Consider the following 18696-nt stretch of genomic DNA (forward strand, 5'->3'; position numbering starts at 1 on the left):
GATGTTAAGATTATGTTTTATATTATTTAAATTGTACAATTTGAAAACTATTTCTATGAATTAGAGCTTAATCGTGTCAACATCTCCTCAGCTTGAAATGACTCGAACATTGGTATGTCCGTCTTGATTTTCAGGCCAGGCCATCCTTCGCAGTCCACAACCAGTCCCTTTGGGCCAATGGCACAGAGTTGTGGCCGAGCGGAACATGCGAGACGGTCACCTCAGAGTCGACCATGGCCCAGTAGAAAAGAAGATTTCTCCTGGGAAAGCCCAGGGCCTCAATATCCACACTCCAATGTTCCTGGGAGGCGTCCCCAACATGGAAATCCTGCCAAAGCCTGCAAATATCAGCCAAATGTTTGAGGGCTGCGTTGGAGAGGTGAGCTCTCTCCACGCCAAATCAGAGAGCCGCTGCACTATATCAACTTATGCATACATGTCACCACAAAATTTCCCTACCTCCTGCTTAGGTCTTCATCAACAACAAGAAGCTGGATCTGTCCTACAGCTTTACCGAGAGTCGAGCGATCCGCAAGTGCGTGGATACGAGCCCATGTGATCGGCGGCCTTGTTTGAATGGAGGCCACTGTATGCCCAATGCGGAGTATGAGTACCAGTGCCTCTGTAGGGATGGATTTGAAGGTTCGTGCTGAAATCATTTACATACCATATTTTCCGCACTATAAGGCGCACCTAAAAACCTCCAATTTTCTCAAAAGCCGACATTGCGCCTTATAATCCGGTGCGCCTTATATGTGGACCAATATTGAGCCACTACAGCAGGCGTGTCCAAAGTCCGGCCCGCGGGCCAAATGTATATAGTATCTTATATATGGACAAAGTTTTAAAATGGGCCATTCATCGAAGGTGCACCTTATAATCCGGTGCGCCTTATATATGGACAAAGTTTTAAAATGGGCCATTCATCGAAGGTGCACCTTATAATCCGGTGCGCCTTATATATGGACAAAGTTTTAAAATGGGCCATTCATCGAAGGTGCGCCTTATAATCCAGTGCGCCTTATATTGCAGACAATACGGTACTCCAAGTGCTTTAATTGATATACTCAAAATGTTTTAATCGTCGGGTGACTGCAGGTGAGCGTTGCGAGATCATGAAAGACGTGTGCCAGCGGGACTACGAGTGCCAAAATGGCGGCAGCTGTGTTAACGGACACTGCGTGTGCCGCTCAGAATTCACAGGCCTCAACTGTGAAGAAAGTAAGTGTTGAATGATTTGGTACTTTTGCCGCCATTTTGAAAACAGCAGCGCAGTCACTGTTTAAGACTTTTGTCGGGTTTATAATGATTCACATTCACCAGTGTGGAGCATCGGTGGGTATTTGGACAGAATTCTGGGACTTATCACCATCAGATTCAATTTTTCTGAGCCACTCCCCTCTCAAGTTTTACGTACTGTATATACAATGTATATCCTGCGCTCACAGGCCGCATCTCCAGCTTCCCCGAGGCCGCGTGGAATTCAGAAGCTAGCGAGGCTAATGGTACAGTATGTGAATATTGAGTCTGACTGATTTGACCGTGACTAACAGGGACCCGTCCAAGGTCGAGGGGCCCCATAACCTCTTGACACATACCAAACATGCGCCTGTACTCCAACTGGGACTCACTTTGGAATGCTAGGAAGGGGGAATCGGTACTAAGCAGTAAAAGGACCTGCGTCTTTATTTCAATTTCACAAAATTCCCTTAATTCATCCTTTTGTCATGTCAGTTCATCTCAGATGATCACTCACTTCATTGTTCTGCCTGTTGACGACAACTAAAAAAAATGGTTGAAACCCAAATGTTGAATGCTCTTCATGTTTGCATTTCTATTCTATTAACAACTGACTGTTGTTTGAATGACGTACTCTGTGCTGGGTGTTTTATTTTCTGCATGGAGTCACAATTCTTGGTGGTCGGAGATGAAAAGTCATGTGATCATGACATTTGCTCTGAATGCACAGCAGATCTTTGTTGTTATTTGCAAATAGATTTGATCATGCAAAGCAGATGCCAACTTTGTTCATACTACCAGTTACGTTGAGTACATTTTTAAAGGGAACTCATGACACATTGTTCATGAATTTATTTTATTTATTCACGATTTGTTTTTGTAAATGTTACAAATATTCTCTACCGCTCAATCGAGTGTGATCCTTCTCCATCACTGTCTAACCCAGCCTGTCTCAACAGGTCTCCAAATATTTGCCACTGGAGGGCGCCAAAACAATACAAATGAGAAGCTTGCCTGATATTTGATTGCTGTATTGATTTGTATTTTTTCCCTGTGGCATGTAGATTCTCCCTATCAGTATGCAGCTCATTTTCACAATGGCGGATACATTGCCCTTCCTAAGTCCATTATGCGAAGACGGTAATATGTTTATGTAAACTTTTTTATGCTCACATTTTTTTTTTTCAACGTAACATCATATTTATCTTTACATATTTTTATGCCTCAGCTCACCTGACACGCCGGAGACAATCGAATTGGAGATCAATACACTCTCCTCCGAGGGTCTGATCCTGTGGCAGGGAGTCGTAAGTCCTGATCTAAGACTGGTTCTGAGAAGGCTGAAGTTCTTTTAACATTAAATGTGCCATTTTTGTCACTTTGATGTCAACAGCAATACCACACTGCTTTTTGCATTCTCCTCACCGATTATCAAACATTTGCACTGGCTCATCTGTGGGAATGCTATGTCTGTATAAATGCATGTTGCTTCTCTAATTTCCACTTCATTTCCTTCAGGAAACCAATGGCACACTCAATTTGCGAAAGATGCATGCTAGTAAAAAGGTACCCACTCTTATCTGGCATGAGTCGACACATTGGCTGTTTTCATACTAATATGTACACATCACTACGTGGCTTGGAAGGTTACAGCCATCTTTGCATGTCACCAATGATGATGACGTGAATAGAATTTTTGTATGAAAGGTTAATGTTGCTAATGTAAGCTATGATAAAAACTCTCAATGTTCTCCGCTTGTTTTCATCATCTCTTAAAACACTAAACAATGGGACCTGCAGGAACATGGGGAACACGGCAGAGGCAAGGACTTTATCACTCTTGGGATTCGCAACGGACACCTTATTTTCAGGTTCGGCCTTGCAGTTCTGTAAATATACTTCATTCTGTTGCTGTGACTTGAAGTCTAAAAGATGTTTTATTTATCTCCAGTTACCAGTTGGGCAGTGGAGAAGCAGAGATCATGTCACGGCAGTCCATCAATAATGGGGAATGGCACAAAGTCAAAGCAGTCAGGTAGATTCCATTTCTTTTGGTATCAATATGTACAACAAACTAACGCTGAGCAAAATGCATAAATCTAAATAAAAAATTGAACTACAAACAAATCAAGTCTGTGAGAAGGGGACGATACAAGTTATGTTGGTTTCCCTTCCATTGCAGGGCGGGAAAAGATGGTTACATCCAAATCGATGGAGACGCTGCGCTCCATGGACAGTCAAAGGGAAAAAGCATCATGGTCAATACAAAAGGACCTCTTTACCTTGGTGAGTGGACGGCCCTTCATAATGAGCTTGTTCTAGACCACACCACCACAATAAGTAAAATCCACAATATTGAATAAATTTAGATTTAAATACTCCCTAAGTGTGTTACTATAGCATTCATGTCACTTATTTTTTAAAATACACTTTAAAAGAATACAAACACATTCAAATACACTTTATATAGAAAAACAGTGTTTTCAGCAAATAAATAATTAAAGTTCATCAGTACCAATGTTAACGTAAAATGGCTACCCCTTTGACTTCCGCAGTAAGTGGGCCTATCTTCTAATCTTTTCAGTAAAAAATAAGGCTGACACTTTCTTGTTTAGCTTCTTTCAAAGCACAATTCTGTGCCAACACCAAGTGGCCAAAAGTGTAATTACATCCTTAAATAAACAACAAAATCCCCACAATAAATAAATAAATAGATAAATTGCACAGGAGTTTACCATAATTCCTATAGGTGATGTTTCACATGCCGATTGATTCAAAGCAGATATTCAAGGCTGTATGTGTATTGTCTGTGTGACAGGCGGAGCTCCAAACATGGCAGCCATGACAGCAGGGAAGTTTTCCTCTGGAATGACAGGGTGCGTGAGGAACCTGTCCCTGATCAACGGCCGGCCAGAAGATGAGCAGGCCCGGACCATCGACCTGCAAACCCATGCAGCTCACAGTGTCAACGTGCGGCCGTGCACGTCATAGACCGCACACACCACAAAGACAAACTCCCAAATACTGACATACAGTACACAGACTGTAGAGTGATTTTTATTTACACCCTCGTACAAAGAGACTGACACACTTCCACAAACTTGGTGCTTAGCTGCTACCAAAAATCAGATGTTAGGACAAGATCTTGGTGTGGAAACCAAAACAAATCAGAAAAAAACATTAACAACCTCCAGTTTTTTTTTTTAATTTTGAAAGAATGCAGTTTACATAATTTGAGCAGTAGTTTTAGCCATGAGAAATCAGATCCTATGGAGTTGAAGACGTTTTTACAGCACTGAATTTTTATTTATATGCATATGAATATATATATTATAATTGTGGGGAGGGGAGGGGGGGGGGGACTTGCAAACTAACCGTAACTCCACTTCCTAGAAGTTGTTCTGGCGTCTAACACCGCTCATCCAGAGGTTTTCACCAATATACTACTATGACTTGATGATGTCGAAGACTTTCTTTTGTCATTTGTGTTTGGCGTGAGTGCGTTTGTTTTGCTATGGGGACGGGGGCACACACTCGGAGCACACAGCCGCATGCAGTTTAAGTACACAACTCAGGTCATTGACAACAACAACAAAAAATGATCACGTTTTTCCATTACCTTTGGAGCATTTGTGGTTTCGGTGTCTGTTTTAGTTCTTTTTTTTACCCAAAAAAGAAGACTCGGTGCTAAATAATGCCAGACAATAGGATACAGTGTATACAATAGTCATGTGGTTACATTTATTATTTTTTTTAAAGGTTAATCAAATTCAGATTTTTTTTTTTAAATTCAACAATATTTGGTGATTGCTACCATCAAGTAAAATAAAGTTACTTGACACAAGATAGCTGAAGTCTGCTGCATGTGCCTTTTCACAGTTCATTTCATCACAATTTGCCTTTTTGCAACAAACCAGGCAATCTGGATTGACTAATTTGGATGGACATGCATATTTTTTGTTCAGAATAACAACAATGGCTTAGATTGTATTTACTCAAGTGTGTGCTCTTTGATTTCTCAGCAAAATTATTGTATGTGTTTGCACCACAGCCTTATTTGATTGAGTAGATCTCAAAAATGGAGTTTCATATTTTTTATGTAGTTTCGAAAGCCACTCGGGTAGCTCAACAGGAAGTGCTCGTTAGCCCAGCGGTGCCTTGAAATGTTTGTTTGCGTGATGCTTGGGTAAAATGTGTGATTTTTTTTTTTAGGCGGACCCTTCAGTACCAAATGTCAGCCTGTTCTTTGGGGTTGCTGTGGTCCTCATAAACACAGCACAATTATCTTACTTTTTCTTTTGTTGCTTAAATTGTTTATCTGAGAACAAGAATAAATATAAATGAAGCAATGCTAACATACAGCATTGCTTCATTTATATTTATTCTTTGCCTCCTTTCCCGCTGCAATTTTAGAGCACTGTTTTTTTTTTTTCATCCTCTGGTTATCACATTTTGCTTGTATCGCTCCCGCAAGGTTTCCCAATTTCCTCTCAGAAAAGTTCTTTTTTAACATCAGGCTACACTTTGGTTTAAAATTGCAACAAAGTGACACCATGTCTTTTTTGAATGTGAAAGTGTGATATGGGGATGGAGTCCAGGCTGTGGTCCAGTTTAGGATGCTTTAAAGCTAAGTTCTGAAACTGGATTTTCATATGAACACTGTTGCTAAATGAAAACGTTGTCAAGCCAGATGTGTTTAGTTTTTGAACCCGTCATTCAATTGCCCTCTTTATGAAAGGTGCACTTTTAGTCTTGAAGGTTTAATTTTTTTTTTACATTTTATGTCTTGGCTCAATTGATAAAATTTTACAGACAGTACACCTGATGACCCAGTATTGAAGTGGTATGCCCCTACCCTTTTTGTTTCTTAAATAAAAACAAAATTCATGTGCTATTTCTAATATCATTGGCTTTATTTTGCCACTTGGACGGTGCTACAGTATTTTTCCTTGATCGGATTCTGTCGACACCCCATATTTGCTCCCACATGATGTAGGTCAAGTGCCAGTGATCCTGGGACAGTGGAAATATTATCCCCAAGCATATTAGGAAATGTGATTCAGGGTTAGATTGCAGGTTACACCCAATTCACTTCACTCTTTACACACGTCATTGTCTTGCATTGTTAATAGTGACAAACATTGAACAACCGTACGATCACCTTTCAAATAAGGAAGCCAGGCTGCTTGCTGCTTATAGGGCAACGTGATATGTAACAATTAAGAATAACAACTCAACTTACGATGAAAGAGAAAAGATTTTCAATAACAATATCAAGATCAAGAAACACTTACATAAGAGAATTACAAGGACCAAAATCCATGGCAACAAATCATTACCACGTGGCAATAAGAGAGACAAAGCTTTTGAGGGGTTTTGTTTTCTAAGCCCAGATAATATCTCACAAGTATGACAATCTTGCCAACTATCCTTCGAAATGTGCTTTTTATGGTACGGCATGATGATGGTACAGTAGCCTGCATCAAGCCTGGCCAAATGTTCTTTCCATAATGTTCCAAGAAAAAAAGTTGGATGAACTCGAAATTTCAAGGCAACAAACTGTGATGAAATTTTAGGTGTTGTGAAAATTGTTTTTACTACATTCCACAACAAAGAATTTACAGAACTCTACTAAGGCAGCACAACCGTGTTCATATTATATCCAGACCATTCTTTGGCACACCTGAATACTGGGTGGTGCCTCAAGCCTTTGTGACCTGATATATTGTGATCAATTATAATCCGTATTTCTTTAGATCGCATCCCTCCCTGAGGCTGCGTTGTGGCACATTTGGCTGTCAGGGCTTATCCGACTCATTTTACATCAATTTTTAAATGTGGCATATATATACGTGCCTCAATTGTTACCCCATTAAGTTCTCCAAGTAAGATCTTGTTTCCGCACTGGAAATAGCATGTCATGTAAATTCCAAAGTTGACCGAATTTTGGAAAACCCGGGCGAGGTCCAAGGATATTTCAGAGGAGGGGTGGAAAATGCCCTCACGGCCCCCCTCTAGGCCTGCCAGTGCCTGGAGTAGCTGTCACTACTGGTTTCTTCGGTCCAAAAAGTTCTTAATATATTCGAGTTTTCAGGTTTTCATTCGTAGGACTGTTTAATCTCAAACAATAGAACAAAAAAGATGAAATATTAAGTTGCGTGAATTTGAACATTTAAGATTTCATTTGAAAAATTCATTCATTCGTTCATTTCCCTCTTATATCCACTTAAGGCCAATCACGTATATGAGAGGCTTAAAATGACAGAAAGTAAGCCAAGCCCACCAACAACAGTGGTGTGAGTGTTGTTTTTATTCCTGAAGTGGGAATCAACCTTTGTGGCAAGTACAGAGAGAGAGAAAAAAAAAAAAACACCACCCACCCTCCACATAATCCCACAGGAGTAAATTCATTGGTCAGATGAGGAATCTAGAGGACGCAATCATGAACGTTACATCCAGTCCCTCATTGGCAGCTGAAGCATGTAAGTAAAACATTTTTCTTTATTTCATGTCAAATTATTCACAATTCAATATTCTTTCCCTCCTAAATCCAGCGAGCACACAGTCATGATTTTCTTTCAGGTAACTTGATTTCATTTTTTTAACCATCCCCTTCCTTATATTGATTCTATTCACTTTTAACATTAATGTAATGTTTAATGTTGTTTTGTTTTCAGAATATTGCAATTTGTTTCTTTCTCTCAGGTAACAAAATGAAAGATTATCTAAAGTTGATGTATACAATAAATTTGAATTCATGTACGACTCTTCTCTCCCTCCAGACCTGCACTTGTCTGCCATTCATGCACTTGAAAGTAAGTACTGTGTTCATATTGTGAGTTTAAGTCAAAAAATACTAAGTGGTTTGTTTCCCCCAGCGTGTCAGACCACCTGGTTTGACAATGGAGATGTTTCAAGAGAAGGTGACTCAGAGCTCTTGGCTGATTTGAAAAGGAAACATGGACTCAGGGTCTGCTCGGATCCAGTAGACATGGAGGCTCAGACAGTTTCTGGGATAAAGTCTGACCACATAAGGAACATCTTCCACACGTATGACCATTTTTATATTTCCTTTTGGGAATTGGCCACATGAAACTCAAAATGATCAAGTTACTGATGCAGTCCGGTTCTAAACTCCCAAATTACAATCATTAGAATAATATAAAATAAAATGAAATAACACTGCACTTCCTCTCTGATTTGATTATGTTGTTTGCAGCCACAATGCAGCCGAGGGCCTTTTGTGCCTCAACAGTGAGCAATCATGGAGTCCATGTGAAGATTATAAGGTCAAGTTCACCTGTTCCGGAGAGTTCTGTTCAGGTTTGTAAAGAAGAAAATAAACTAAGTAAATTACAAGTAATTCTTCAATATGATGGGTTTTTGTGGTTCTAATTCCCGCAGAGTGCCAGACAAAGTGGTTTGACCTGGACGACCCCGAAGGGCATGGAGATTTTGAGCTCCTAAGTGACCTCCTCCGCAAGTTTCCCGGAGAGATCTGCCCCCAGCCAATAGCCATTCAAGCCCAAACCGTTTCCACAGACTCTGCCTCCAGTCCACCAGAGACATTTTTAAAGTGAGATAATTGTCAGAGGATGCAGCGTAAGGACGTCAGAGGCACATCCCTTGCTTCACGCCATCTTTTTTATTTACAGCCTAGACGCTATGTATGGATTCGCTTGTTTGAATGCAGATCAGGTTGACAAGAGCTGTGAAGACTACAAGGTCAGATTTACATGTCCCAAAGAATTCTGTCAAGGTAGGTCATGCTTCTTCTGCACACAAAAAATGAAGATCACATTCCTCAAAATAAGTCACATCAAAATATCAGCAAAAAAAAAAAACATTGACCAATTTGACAATTTGTAATACTGTGATGAAGTTAGGAATTAATAATAGAAGTTTGTTATGGTAGCAACGTGGCTTGAATTTCATGTTCTACTCATGAGCTTCATGCTCACTATCGATTCATGTCTCAGCGTCACAGGAGTGCCGTACACGATGGCTCAGTAGCGACGATGACCAATCAGACATGGGTGATGTGGAGTCCTTGTATCAACTGATGAAGACTTACCCCGGTCAGGTCTGCAAAAATCCAATCCAAATAGAGGCCAGGACAAAAAGCGGCTTGCCTTCTAAACACACTGGGGACATATTTCTCTCGTGAGTCCTTTATTAGAATTTTAACGTATAAACAAATAACGTAGTGCTCAGTTTGACTCATGTTCTCCCCCCAATTCTAGCTATGATGTTACTTTTGGCTTTGCCTGCATCAATGAGAATCAGAAGAGTCGTAAACAATGTGAGGATTATGAAGTATTGCTGACATGTCCCTCAGATTTCTGTCGGAGTAAGTTCTTTTATGCTGTTGTATCTATTTTTTTGTTTGTTTTTCTAGCCCTAGATTCAAATATATTAAAAAAAAAACACTTTTTATAAATATATTTTTTTTATTGACAGTTTGCAGAACCGATTGGTTCGACCTAGATAATCCCACCAATGGTGGTGATTACGAGACTCTCGTCAAGGTGCAGAGGCTGAACACTGCTGGAGTCATCTGCGCTCAACCTGTAGCAGTGGAGGCGATGACAGTATCTGGCATCCCAGCACACAAGACTGGTGATGTATTTCAAATGTGAGCACACCAAACAATGACAAAAACTCATGTTTATACTACCTGAAGTAAATTTGTAACTTTAAGAGATGTACAAGAATCTAATATAGCTGAGGTGAAACGTCAAATGAGTACGAGTGCAATTTCCAACTGAACTTGTTCTTGCTTGTCTACAATTTATTATTTTTTTTACAGGTATGATGCTACTCAAGGCTTTGCATGTGTAAATGATGATCAGCCTGGTGAGAAACAATGTGAAGACTATAAGGTCAGATTCACCTGCCCACCAGATTTCTGCGCCTGAATGAGCAGTCTTGTATTTATAAGGACATCATCAGCTCTCACTAATTATTTTTTTGGGATTCTTTGAATAGTGTCACCAGTACAAACAATAATATTTAATGTGTCCACAATGCAAGGTAGTCTTAGCGAATTGATGTGATTCATTGAGAATGGGGGCTGTCTGGAACTCTGGAATCTATGAAAAAGCTAAAGCACACTTTCAATTTGAAAAGGTCTTACACTTTGAATGAATGTTTTTTTTTTATTTGGTATAAATTAAATCTAGTACAACTATTTAATCAAACATTGTTCTTATGACGAGCTGTATTGCGTCTGCGTGTGACTATCTAGCGACATCTAGTGGACATTATTAATATTGCGTTGTCGTGACACTGCATATTGCAAGAAAGGAATTTTCCCACAAATTAGTATTTTGTGCACATATTGTATAAATTCATGGCCACAAATGAGCATTTTGTGTTATGTTTTATCGTTATTGTGACAAAAAAATGAAATCCCATGTCACGTCTGCATGGATGCGCAAATGTCAGTGGATGAAGTGTTTATTAGAGTATTGATAATTCACAGCAAACATAAAAGCACATTGTGCCGTTTGAAAGAATGTTGACTTTACGTCTTTATTCCCGCGAACGTGGGCAGTATTTCAATTTGGCGATGTATTTGATGCACAAATTCTATAAACAGATCTTCTGGTTGATTGATTAACTGAAAAACACAATTCTTTTACTCGATCGTACGCGCTTTATAATTTGCTTTTTGAAAAAGAGACGTCCGTCACTTCTAGCTATAGTTGCCATGGTAACAATTCCTACTTGTGTGCTTTTTTTAAAATATAGGGAGGAATGACCTGAGCAGAGGCATGAGACAAAAATCTATTTAATATAACCTGATATATTCCTACATGTGAATTATTTTAGTAGCCACCGCAGTATTTCTTCTTCTTTTAAAACCCGTGACATTCCGTTTTGCACTTGTCCTGCTCCACACACACTCTTGCACGCTCTGTCCACGAGCGCTGACCATCCAAGGACAGGACAGCATGAGCGCAACGAGTAAAAGCCCCGAACGCGTCACTTCCGGTGGAATATTCCAGCTTTTTGCGCCTTGGTCTTTAAAACGCTGCGTAGGTGACGCTTCTGCAACGTTGACAGGTAAACGTGCTACTGATGCCGCTGACAGAATAAAAAGTTACAACCTAAGAAGAAAAAATAGTAAGCTGACGGTAAAGCTATAGCAAGAACGCGCAGTTCCTTAATTTCTGTGTCTACTTTCTCTACTCCGTGGCATCCATTCCAGGTAAGGTGCTATAAAATGATAATCTCACATTCAGGCAAAATGTCATTTTTAAAGTGAAAAGGGATTTGGTTGTTTGTGACGCAATCGCGCCCCTTACATGATTTATATTTGCACACGTCTGGAATTCTAAAATGGTTGGCAGCGAGTGGAAAATATTTGGAGAAGGGTCGAAATGACGCAGTGGGTGTTCAGCCAGATGGGAATTATTTTAAAAACAGTTTGGGTCCAGCAAAAAAGTCGAATACTTGGTGCCATCTTATTATTATTATTATTATTATTATTATTATTATTATTATTATTATTATTATTATTATTATTATTATTATTTGTCACATTGTCTTTCAGCTGCTGTGATTCGGGGAAAGTCATGATCCTGTTGACACCATCCTCCGGTAGGTACAGGGTTTATTCATAAATCGAATCTCGATTAGTGTGCTCTCGTCTAGCCAATCTGGGGATTTGTTTTGGTCGAACTGAATAAAATGGGATGGGAGTTAGTAAATCTGCATGTATTTGTGATGTAATCCGTGAATTGTATAGCCTTGCATTTGCGTGTTGCCGTTGTATTAGCTGCAGTAAATTTTATGTAACGGTTTCCGTTTTTTTAAATTATTATTATTATTCCTGTTGTTTTTTGCATCCCCCCCCCCCTTTTTTTTTTGTTACTCGGTAACGTAGTTGGGTTATGCAACATGGGACTATTTGCACTCATTACGCAGCAATTCAGATGTAGAGACAAAATTGGCTGAGTCTGTGCCCAAATTTATTTTGAGTGCAATTCAAAATGTGACATTTTTATCCCCAAATTCAATTCAGTAAGGTTAAAAGCATGCTGTCAGTTAAAAAGTATTTCTTGGCTGTGTGCTCTTGTCTCATTCACTGTTGTCTTTCAGATGAAGAGTCTCTTGAACTGCCCCGCCTTTGGAATCACACGAAATTCAGGGTGAAACTTGATATACGGGTTGCTATAATGCAACATTTAAATCTATATTGTAACTTTTGAAGTCATGATCTGAGCACACTGTCTTGGATGGTACTATGACATGAGAGAAAGCGGTTTAAAAAAAAAAAATCGATTGAGAACATTTATTTATGGGGCAAAGACAGTTTTTTTTGGCCAGTGTAAACTGGTGTCAGCTTTTGTTCCATCTGGCTGACTTAATGTTGATGAGCTGTTATTATAACCAGTAATACCAACTTTTGTGTCATTGTAACACGACTTCAAAATTAAGTTAAAAAGCAGACATATTAGACACTGAACCGATGCAGGAAAGCTTTTTCTACTTTAAAATCGATGCTTCACAGACATTTGTCAAAAGACTGGATTCATTAGCTGCTACCACATTGTTCGAGGTCACCACTTTTGATTGGCGCCAGCAGACAAATTGATCTCACGTCTGGTATGTGTCAATACAGTTGTTGCAATTTACACTGTCACTGTAGCTACCTAAATGTAGTTACCTCAATCTTCGTGTGTATGTGCATGCGTATGTGTGTGTGCTGAAAAAAATAAACACTGAATTTGTTTAAATGTCAGCACGGTGGACAATTAGCACATTCACCTCACATTGCATAGGTCGTGGGTTCAAATCTGGGCTCTGGCTTTCCTGTGTGAAGTTTGTATGTTCACCCCTGCCTGTTTGGGTTTTCTCCCGATGCTCAGGTTTCCTCCCATATCTAGATTGAAGACTAAATTGTCCGTAGGTGTGAATGGTTGTTTGTCTGTTTGTGCCCTGCAATTGGCCGGTGACCAGTTCAAGGTGTACCCCGCCAAAAACAGGTGGTTTAAGCTTTAACACACCCGCAACCCTTGTGAGGATGAGTTTGGAATGGATTTGATCATGCTACAGTTGCACATGATTAAAATGAGCTAAGTTAAGATAATTTTCTCCATTTCAAAACTGTATTAGAAAAATACAAGTTTGTTTCCCATGTGTTAATCATGTGCAACCTACATGTTTGGTGTAAAATCAAACAACTTTTTTTTCAGTGGCGTGTGCATGATATATTTTTGGGCGAGCCACTTGATCATGTTTGACTGCACATTTGTCAAAAAAGAATACGTTTTAATATCCACTGTACGGTCAGTGTCCATCCAATAAACACACATCTTAAGTGATGCTCGGTTTTATACAGCGTGACATTTATTTTCTAGTAGAAAAAAAAACAAAAACAAAACAAAAAAAATCTTACTTTTCACTGCTGAGCTTCGGCTCGGCCTGGGAGAAATGGTTTAAGCACACTAAGGTCAGCCGGCATAGTCGGTTTTAACTTTAGTCTTCCACGTTCACCAAGATGGCTTCTAACTGCTGCTGTAAAATGCTGGCAGGTTTCTTCCAGTGCACCAACAAGTTGTTTGTCAGTGATCAAGCTCTGGGACTACAGATCAAGGAGTTTGCTCGTAGAAATGCTGCTAACGCCCTCTCCGTTGCCAACATGCTCATGGGCATGGCCTCCATCCTCAGCAGTCTTGATGGGTGAGTCGGCACATCTCCAATAATAATAATCGAATAAATTGCTGGACTCTTTGGAACATTCATATATCCTCTTGCATGTTGCTCCCTCTTTTGTTCAGGCAGCATCACGCAGCATGTTGGCTGATTCTGATCGGGTACCTGCTGGATTTGGCAGATGGAGCTGTTGCCAGGCGACTTGGCGCCTGTTCCGCCTTGGGTATGTGGAGTGTTGACGTCGATAGATTGCCAAAGATCAACTTCAAATGGAGCATTGGCCAGGCTCTCGGCTCAGCGCTTTGTTGGACTTTTCAGTTTGGCAAAACACAAAGTTCCCTGCTAATGGAGACTAAGCTGATGAATCATTTGGATTGTTTTGCCAAGTCATTAATGCAGAAGGAGCAATGAGAAAGAATGCCTATTGCTTTTGAATAATGCAATGCAAATTTAAGTCCAGGTTTAAACAGAAGGTTCTTTATAAGGTGGAATCATTGAGGTTAAAGGTAAAATATATAACGTATCTTGTTATGTGAGTGCTGTATTACAAGTTCAATGAAAGAAAGTTCATCACTTTGTCCATGCCTTGGACAAATGTGAGATTAATGTGGTGTATTTCTGCCTTATGAGCATTTTTGTGAATGTGCTCATTCTGTCATCTGAACGGTTTTTGAATGACAGTTCATTTTTGTGGAAGAGCAGTGGCGCAGCTAGAAGAGAGGCCACCGGGGCACTGGCCTCCCCTGAAATATGTTTAGCCGCCCCCCAGGTGCCAGGTTGAATAATTGACTTTTGAATTTTGGGTGTTTTGTGATTTTTTCCAGGAAATATTTTCCATATTAATCAACATTTTCAGAAGAATTTGGGGGTTTGTTTAAAAAAAAAAAAAAAAAAAAGTGATATCTTTGGCCACTCCATAGCTACCTCTTGGACAAAAATGAGTTTTCCATTCGACTTCCAGGAAAAAATCTGGTTGAACACACGGTAAACAAGCCTGCACTTCAGACCTTGACCCTCACATGGGACAAGCTTTGAATTTTCTAATTTTAAAAGCTCAGCACTTCAGTCAACCTCTCACGAGTCACAATAACCAAAAGCCCATAATAGCGCCGACCGAGGTGCATCATCCGTTGTCGTCTGCGCATGTCAGGGACATTTTTGTCTGCCGTGTTTTTCTGCATGACTTTGCAGGTGAATGTTGTTTTGCCCGTCACGTATTTTGTTAAATGAACTTTGTGATTAGGTCGACTAATTCCACCGCATCGCCTCGCAATTGTTCATCTTATCCCATCGCTTTGTTTTCCGCGCATATTTGAAATTGCTAAAATGGTTGACCCTGGGCTTTCGGAATGCCACCTCATTCATTCCAGCTGCGGCCCCGACTCACCTCTTCCTCGTCTGCTCAAATGCACACTCGCTTCTCCTGAGAGATAAAAGGGACAAGCCCGCGGGTTAATGTTGTTTGCTGAATGGCCGCTGACTCTGAAATTCCCACATTGCGGATGACCGTGCAGAACATTTTGTTCAAGAAATAGCAACAATTGTTTCATTCAGTTCACTTTTGTCCCTCTTTTGTTTCTCTCAAGGTGCAAAGCTGGATGACTTTGCAGATTTCACAACATTTGGGATCGCCACATCCCTGCTCCTGAGGACACCTGCCCTGTTGGATAACATCCTGTGCATGTGTTACGTCCTCTCGGTTTTTATTCGCCTCTGTTTCTTCTCCAGTGGTGAGTCATATGTGATATCTGTAGGGCAAATGTGCGCCTCTTCTTTTTTGAGGATGTTATGGATAGGCTGACAGATGAGATTAGACTGGAATGCACATGGTATTGTGGAGCAGGTGGAAATGAGATCGGAGAAGATTAGCTGCACAGAATATATGCGCATGAATAAGACGGGTGAAGGAGGAAGGCAACTGGGAGAAGCGATAGAAAGGGTGGAATACTTTAAATGCTAGATCTTAACAGTCTGCATTGGCAGAGATGAAGATGCTGAGGTTCTCCCACGTTTGCGAATCCCTAAACTTGAGACTTGCTCTTCTTGGTCTGCAGGGATCCCATTCATGTATCGCGGACTGCCCTGCATCTACTCCTCGGGCGTCCTAGCTAGCGTCTCACTGCTGTCGGGCAACAACACGAACATGCTGCGAGTCATCGCTGTGGCCATGATCCCCTTCATGATTAGTAGTCACATCTTCTACCCTCACGACCAAGTGTTGGAATCCCAAGCCTGGAAGAAAGTTGTCTATGCTGGAGGTAAGTTTTGTCTCATCGCTAAGGCCTTTCGAACTCCCAAAATAGTGCAATAAGAATAAGGAAGGAGATTTTACACACAATTTTGCAAATGAATTACTGCTGTTTAAAATACAAAAATCTGATTTAACATATGGGGAATGTGTTGAACCAATCTGTGCTCCGTCGCTTTGACATTCACTTGATACCTTTCTTGAGTATGATCTTAACTATCCTCTCTTAACTAAAATCTGTATCTCTCTCCCCCCCACCTCCCGCCTTTCATTTCTCGATTTAGGAGTGGTCATGTTGTTCTGCTCGTTCTTCCTCCTCCCTTGTGTGTACTACCTACTGTGGTGTATCTCCTATATTTTGTTCCCAACATCCCTTTGGAGCAGTAAAGTGTAAAAGCGAGAATGTTGGCCACTTCCAGACTGCTGCGAGCTGCTATGGAGGATCCAAGAAGCTCATTTCCCACAAACACTGCAGTATTTAGCACTACCACTTACCTTTAATTGTTGGATGTGATGCCTCGTAGTTACTGATGGGAGTAACTTGTGCTTTTCACTCAAGGTGAATAAGAAAAGTTTTGAAATTTTAGATGTACAGTGGGGCAAAAAAGTATTTTGTCAGCTACCAATTGTGCAAGTTCTCCCACTTACAAGATGAGAGATGCCTGTCATTTTCATCATAGGTATACTTCTATTGATGTATGTGTACAGTATTCACATCAAGATGGTTCGCTTAAAGTAGAAAAATCACCTTCGTCAAAGCTATCTTTATTACAGAAGTAAACGGCAAAAAATCTAAAAAAAATCTGAAAAAAAATGCAGCATCTAAGTCAGGTGCCTCTGTTGTGACTAGTAGTAAACCACTACACCCGAGGTAAAACAACCAATTACAGAAAGAAGGCATGACTTGAGCATTTGTTGCACACTCATAACGGGCCCAGTCTACACAGGTAACACATAAAGTAAATGTTTTTATTTTTATTTTTCAACGGTCAAATCATGGCAGTTTTAACTAATGTGACAATGTGTTTTGTTTTTTTCAAAATTGGAACGTCGGATGTGAACATTCTCGCATCTGTATTTTTTTTTTTGTCTTACTGGAAGTGAACTGCTTTCTCCCCTGCCATCAGTGATTTAGGGACATGCAAAATTTAGATTTCTTGTAGCCTCTGTTTTAGGAGGATTCTGAACTGTAAATACACTGGATTGTTCGAATGTCACACTCTCTGACTTCAACTGGACAGTATTCAGTATTTGTTTTTATTATTAGTGACATTTGAAGAGAGAGTGAACTGATCAGAAACTTGATGCAAAAAAAAAAAAAACAGCCACAGGCTACCTGACTTCATTCCACTACACTATTCATGCACAAAGTTTAAAAGTTTATCATTCACATTGCTTTGTGGAAGGCTTCAGTCAACTTCATTAGTGTTGAATTTTCTCTTGAAACTTTTGAAACACAAAAAAATATTCACTCAAAAGGTTGTGACTTGGGTTACTCACACTGTTCTGTCTTGTTGATGGCTTTATAGATAAAAACAAAAAATAAAGGCAAAAATCTACCGAGTTAACAATAGAATTTTCATAGCTATATTTATTATTTTGATTTATGAGGATGTTGTCTGACAATATTTGAAAAGTAAAATATCCATATGGCACTTTGCCATGCAACATTGTTTGCTGTTGGTCAATACATTGTTTAAAATGTAGACAAATACTTGTAAACAAAAGAAATTGCATTTAGTACAGATTATAAATACTAGTATAACCACATTTATTCATGGAGGTTTTGGAGTTACATCACCAAGAACTTTTAAATGAATGAACCATATTGTATTTAGCTGATTATTAATTAATATAGCTTTTGTTGTATACACTGTTGCAAACTCATGTTTAATCCATCTGCAGAAGTGGCTGATACTGCAAAACATAATTAAAAAAAAGTACCCAAATACAATAGGTGACTATTGTGATTATTCTGCAGAATCTTGTAGAATCTAGTAGTTGATTTAAATGCCAGAAAAGTGCACCACTGTACCGGCAAATTCACGCAATAGGAATGTATGTATTGTAATGTGTGAACTGTAACCAAATGCACTCAGGCAATATCTGTACATCCATTTTCTATACTGATCTGTTAAAGGTCACAGGGATCTGCCATCAGTCACAATGCACAAATAGTAACAGAGATGGAATGGGGCTGACTTGAAGAGGAAATGAGCACCCAATAAATAGGTGTTAAGAATGGCAGCTCAGCAAACAGAAGATTTTGTTATTAATATTGGCAGTGGGATAAGTTCAGCTCTTGTATGACCCTGAGCAGATAATGTCACTTGTTTGTCATAAATTGTCACTGGGCAAACTTGCTGCCTCACATAGTGGACAAAGATTAGCTAAAATAGCATGAAGTCCTGCAAACAAAACCGCGAGGATTATTAGACAGGATTAGACTAACCAACATAAACCCTAATTTGAAACACTAAACCTACATTGAAACTCTAAGTAACCATCCTAAAGCCTATTTTAAAAACCTAACCCTAGTTTTAAAC

At 39.7% G+C, this 18696-nt stretch overlaps 2 protein-coding genes across 20 annotated transcripts in view; both read left to right on the forward strand.

Moving 5' to 3' along the window:
• The window catches only part of hspg2 (heparan sulfate proteoglycan 2), a 62910-nt gene extending 56770 nt beyond the window's left edge, over positions 1-6140 (forward strand). For 8 of the 12 annotated variants that reach the window (XM_068649908.1, XM_049755198.2, XM_049755199.2 and 5 more), the window contains 11 exons: positions 135-379; positions 471-642; positions 1099-1221; positions 1449-1505; positions 2304-2379; positions 2468-2546; positions 2758-2805; positions 3040-3110; positions 3191-3274; positions 3422-3525; positions 4058-6140. In XM_068649908.1, the coding sequence (XP_068506009.1) occupies positions 135-379; positions 471-642; positions 1099-1221; positions 1449-1505; positions 2304-2379; positions 2468-2546; positions 2758-2805; positions 3040-3110; positions 3191-3274; positions 3422-3525; positions 4058-4230 (1232 nt within the window). In that variant the 3' untranslated portion in view covers positions 4231-6140. The remainder of the gene's footprint in view (positions 1-134; positions 380-470; positions 643-1098; positions 1222-1448; positions 1506-2303; positions 2380-2467; positions 2547-2757; positions 2806-3039; positions 3111-3190; positions 3275-3421; positions 3526-4057) is intronic. The other 4 variants (XM_068649907.1, XM_049755201.2, XM_068649909.1 and 1 more) reach the window with 2 other exon arrangements.
• Positions 6141-7016: 876 nt separating this feature from the next.
• On the forward strand, positions 7017-18104 carry LOC125989156 (transmembrane protein 269). Of its 8 annotated transcripts, none has more exons than XM_049755216.2 (14): positions 7017-7721; positions 7794-7821; positions 7917-7944; positions 8022-8054; positions 8118-8289; positions 8459-8562; positions 8644-8815; positions 8895-8998; positions 9219-9402; positions 9483-9589; positions 9700-9874; positions 10049-11452; positions 11798-11844; positions 12346-13570. In XM_049755216.2, the coding sequence occupies exons 2-12, from the start codon at positions 7807-7809 to the stop codon at positions 10155-10157; spliced, it is 1203 nt and encodes a 400-aa protein (XP_049611173.1). In that variant the 5' UTR covers positions 7017-7721; positions 7794-7806; the 3' UTR covers positions 10158-11452; positions 11798-11844; positions 12346-13570. The 8 variants fall into 8 exon arrangements, with proteins under 8 accessions (XP_049611173.1, XP_049611174.1, XP_049611171.1 ...); XM_049755217.2 differs by having other exon boundaries at positions 10049-11307; XM_049755214.2 differs by having other exon boundaries at positions 11798-13570.
• Positions 18105-18696: the final 592 nt, after the last annotated feature.

This window comes from Syngnathus scovelli, chromosome 2 (genome assembly GCF_024217435.2).
Source record: "Syngnathus scovelli strain Florida chromosome 2, RoL_Ssco_1.2, whole genome shotgun sequence".
NCBI classification, from domain to species: Eukaryota; Metazoa; Chordata; class Actinopteri; order Syngnathiformes; family Syngnathidae; genus Syngnathus; species Syngnathus scovelli.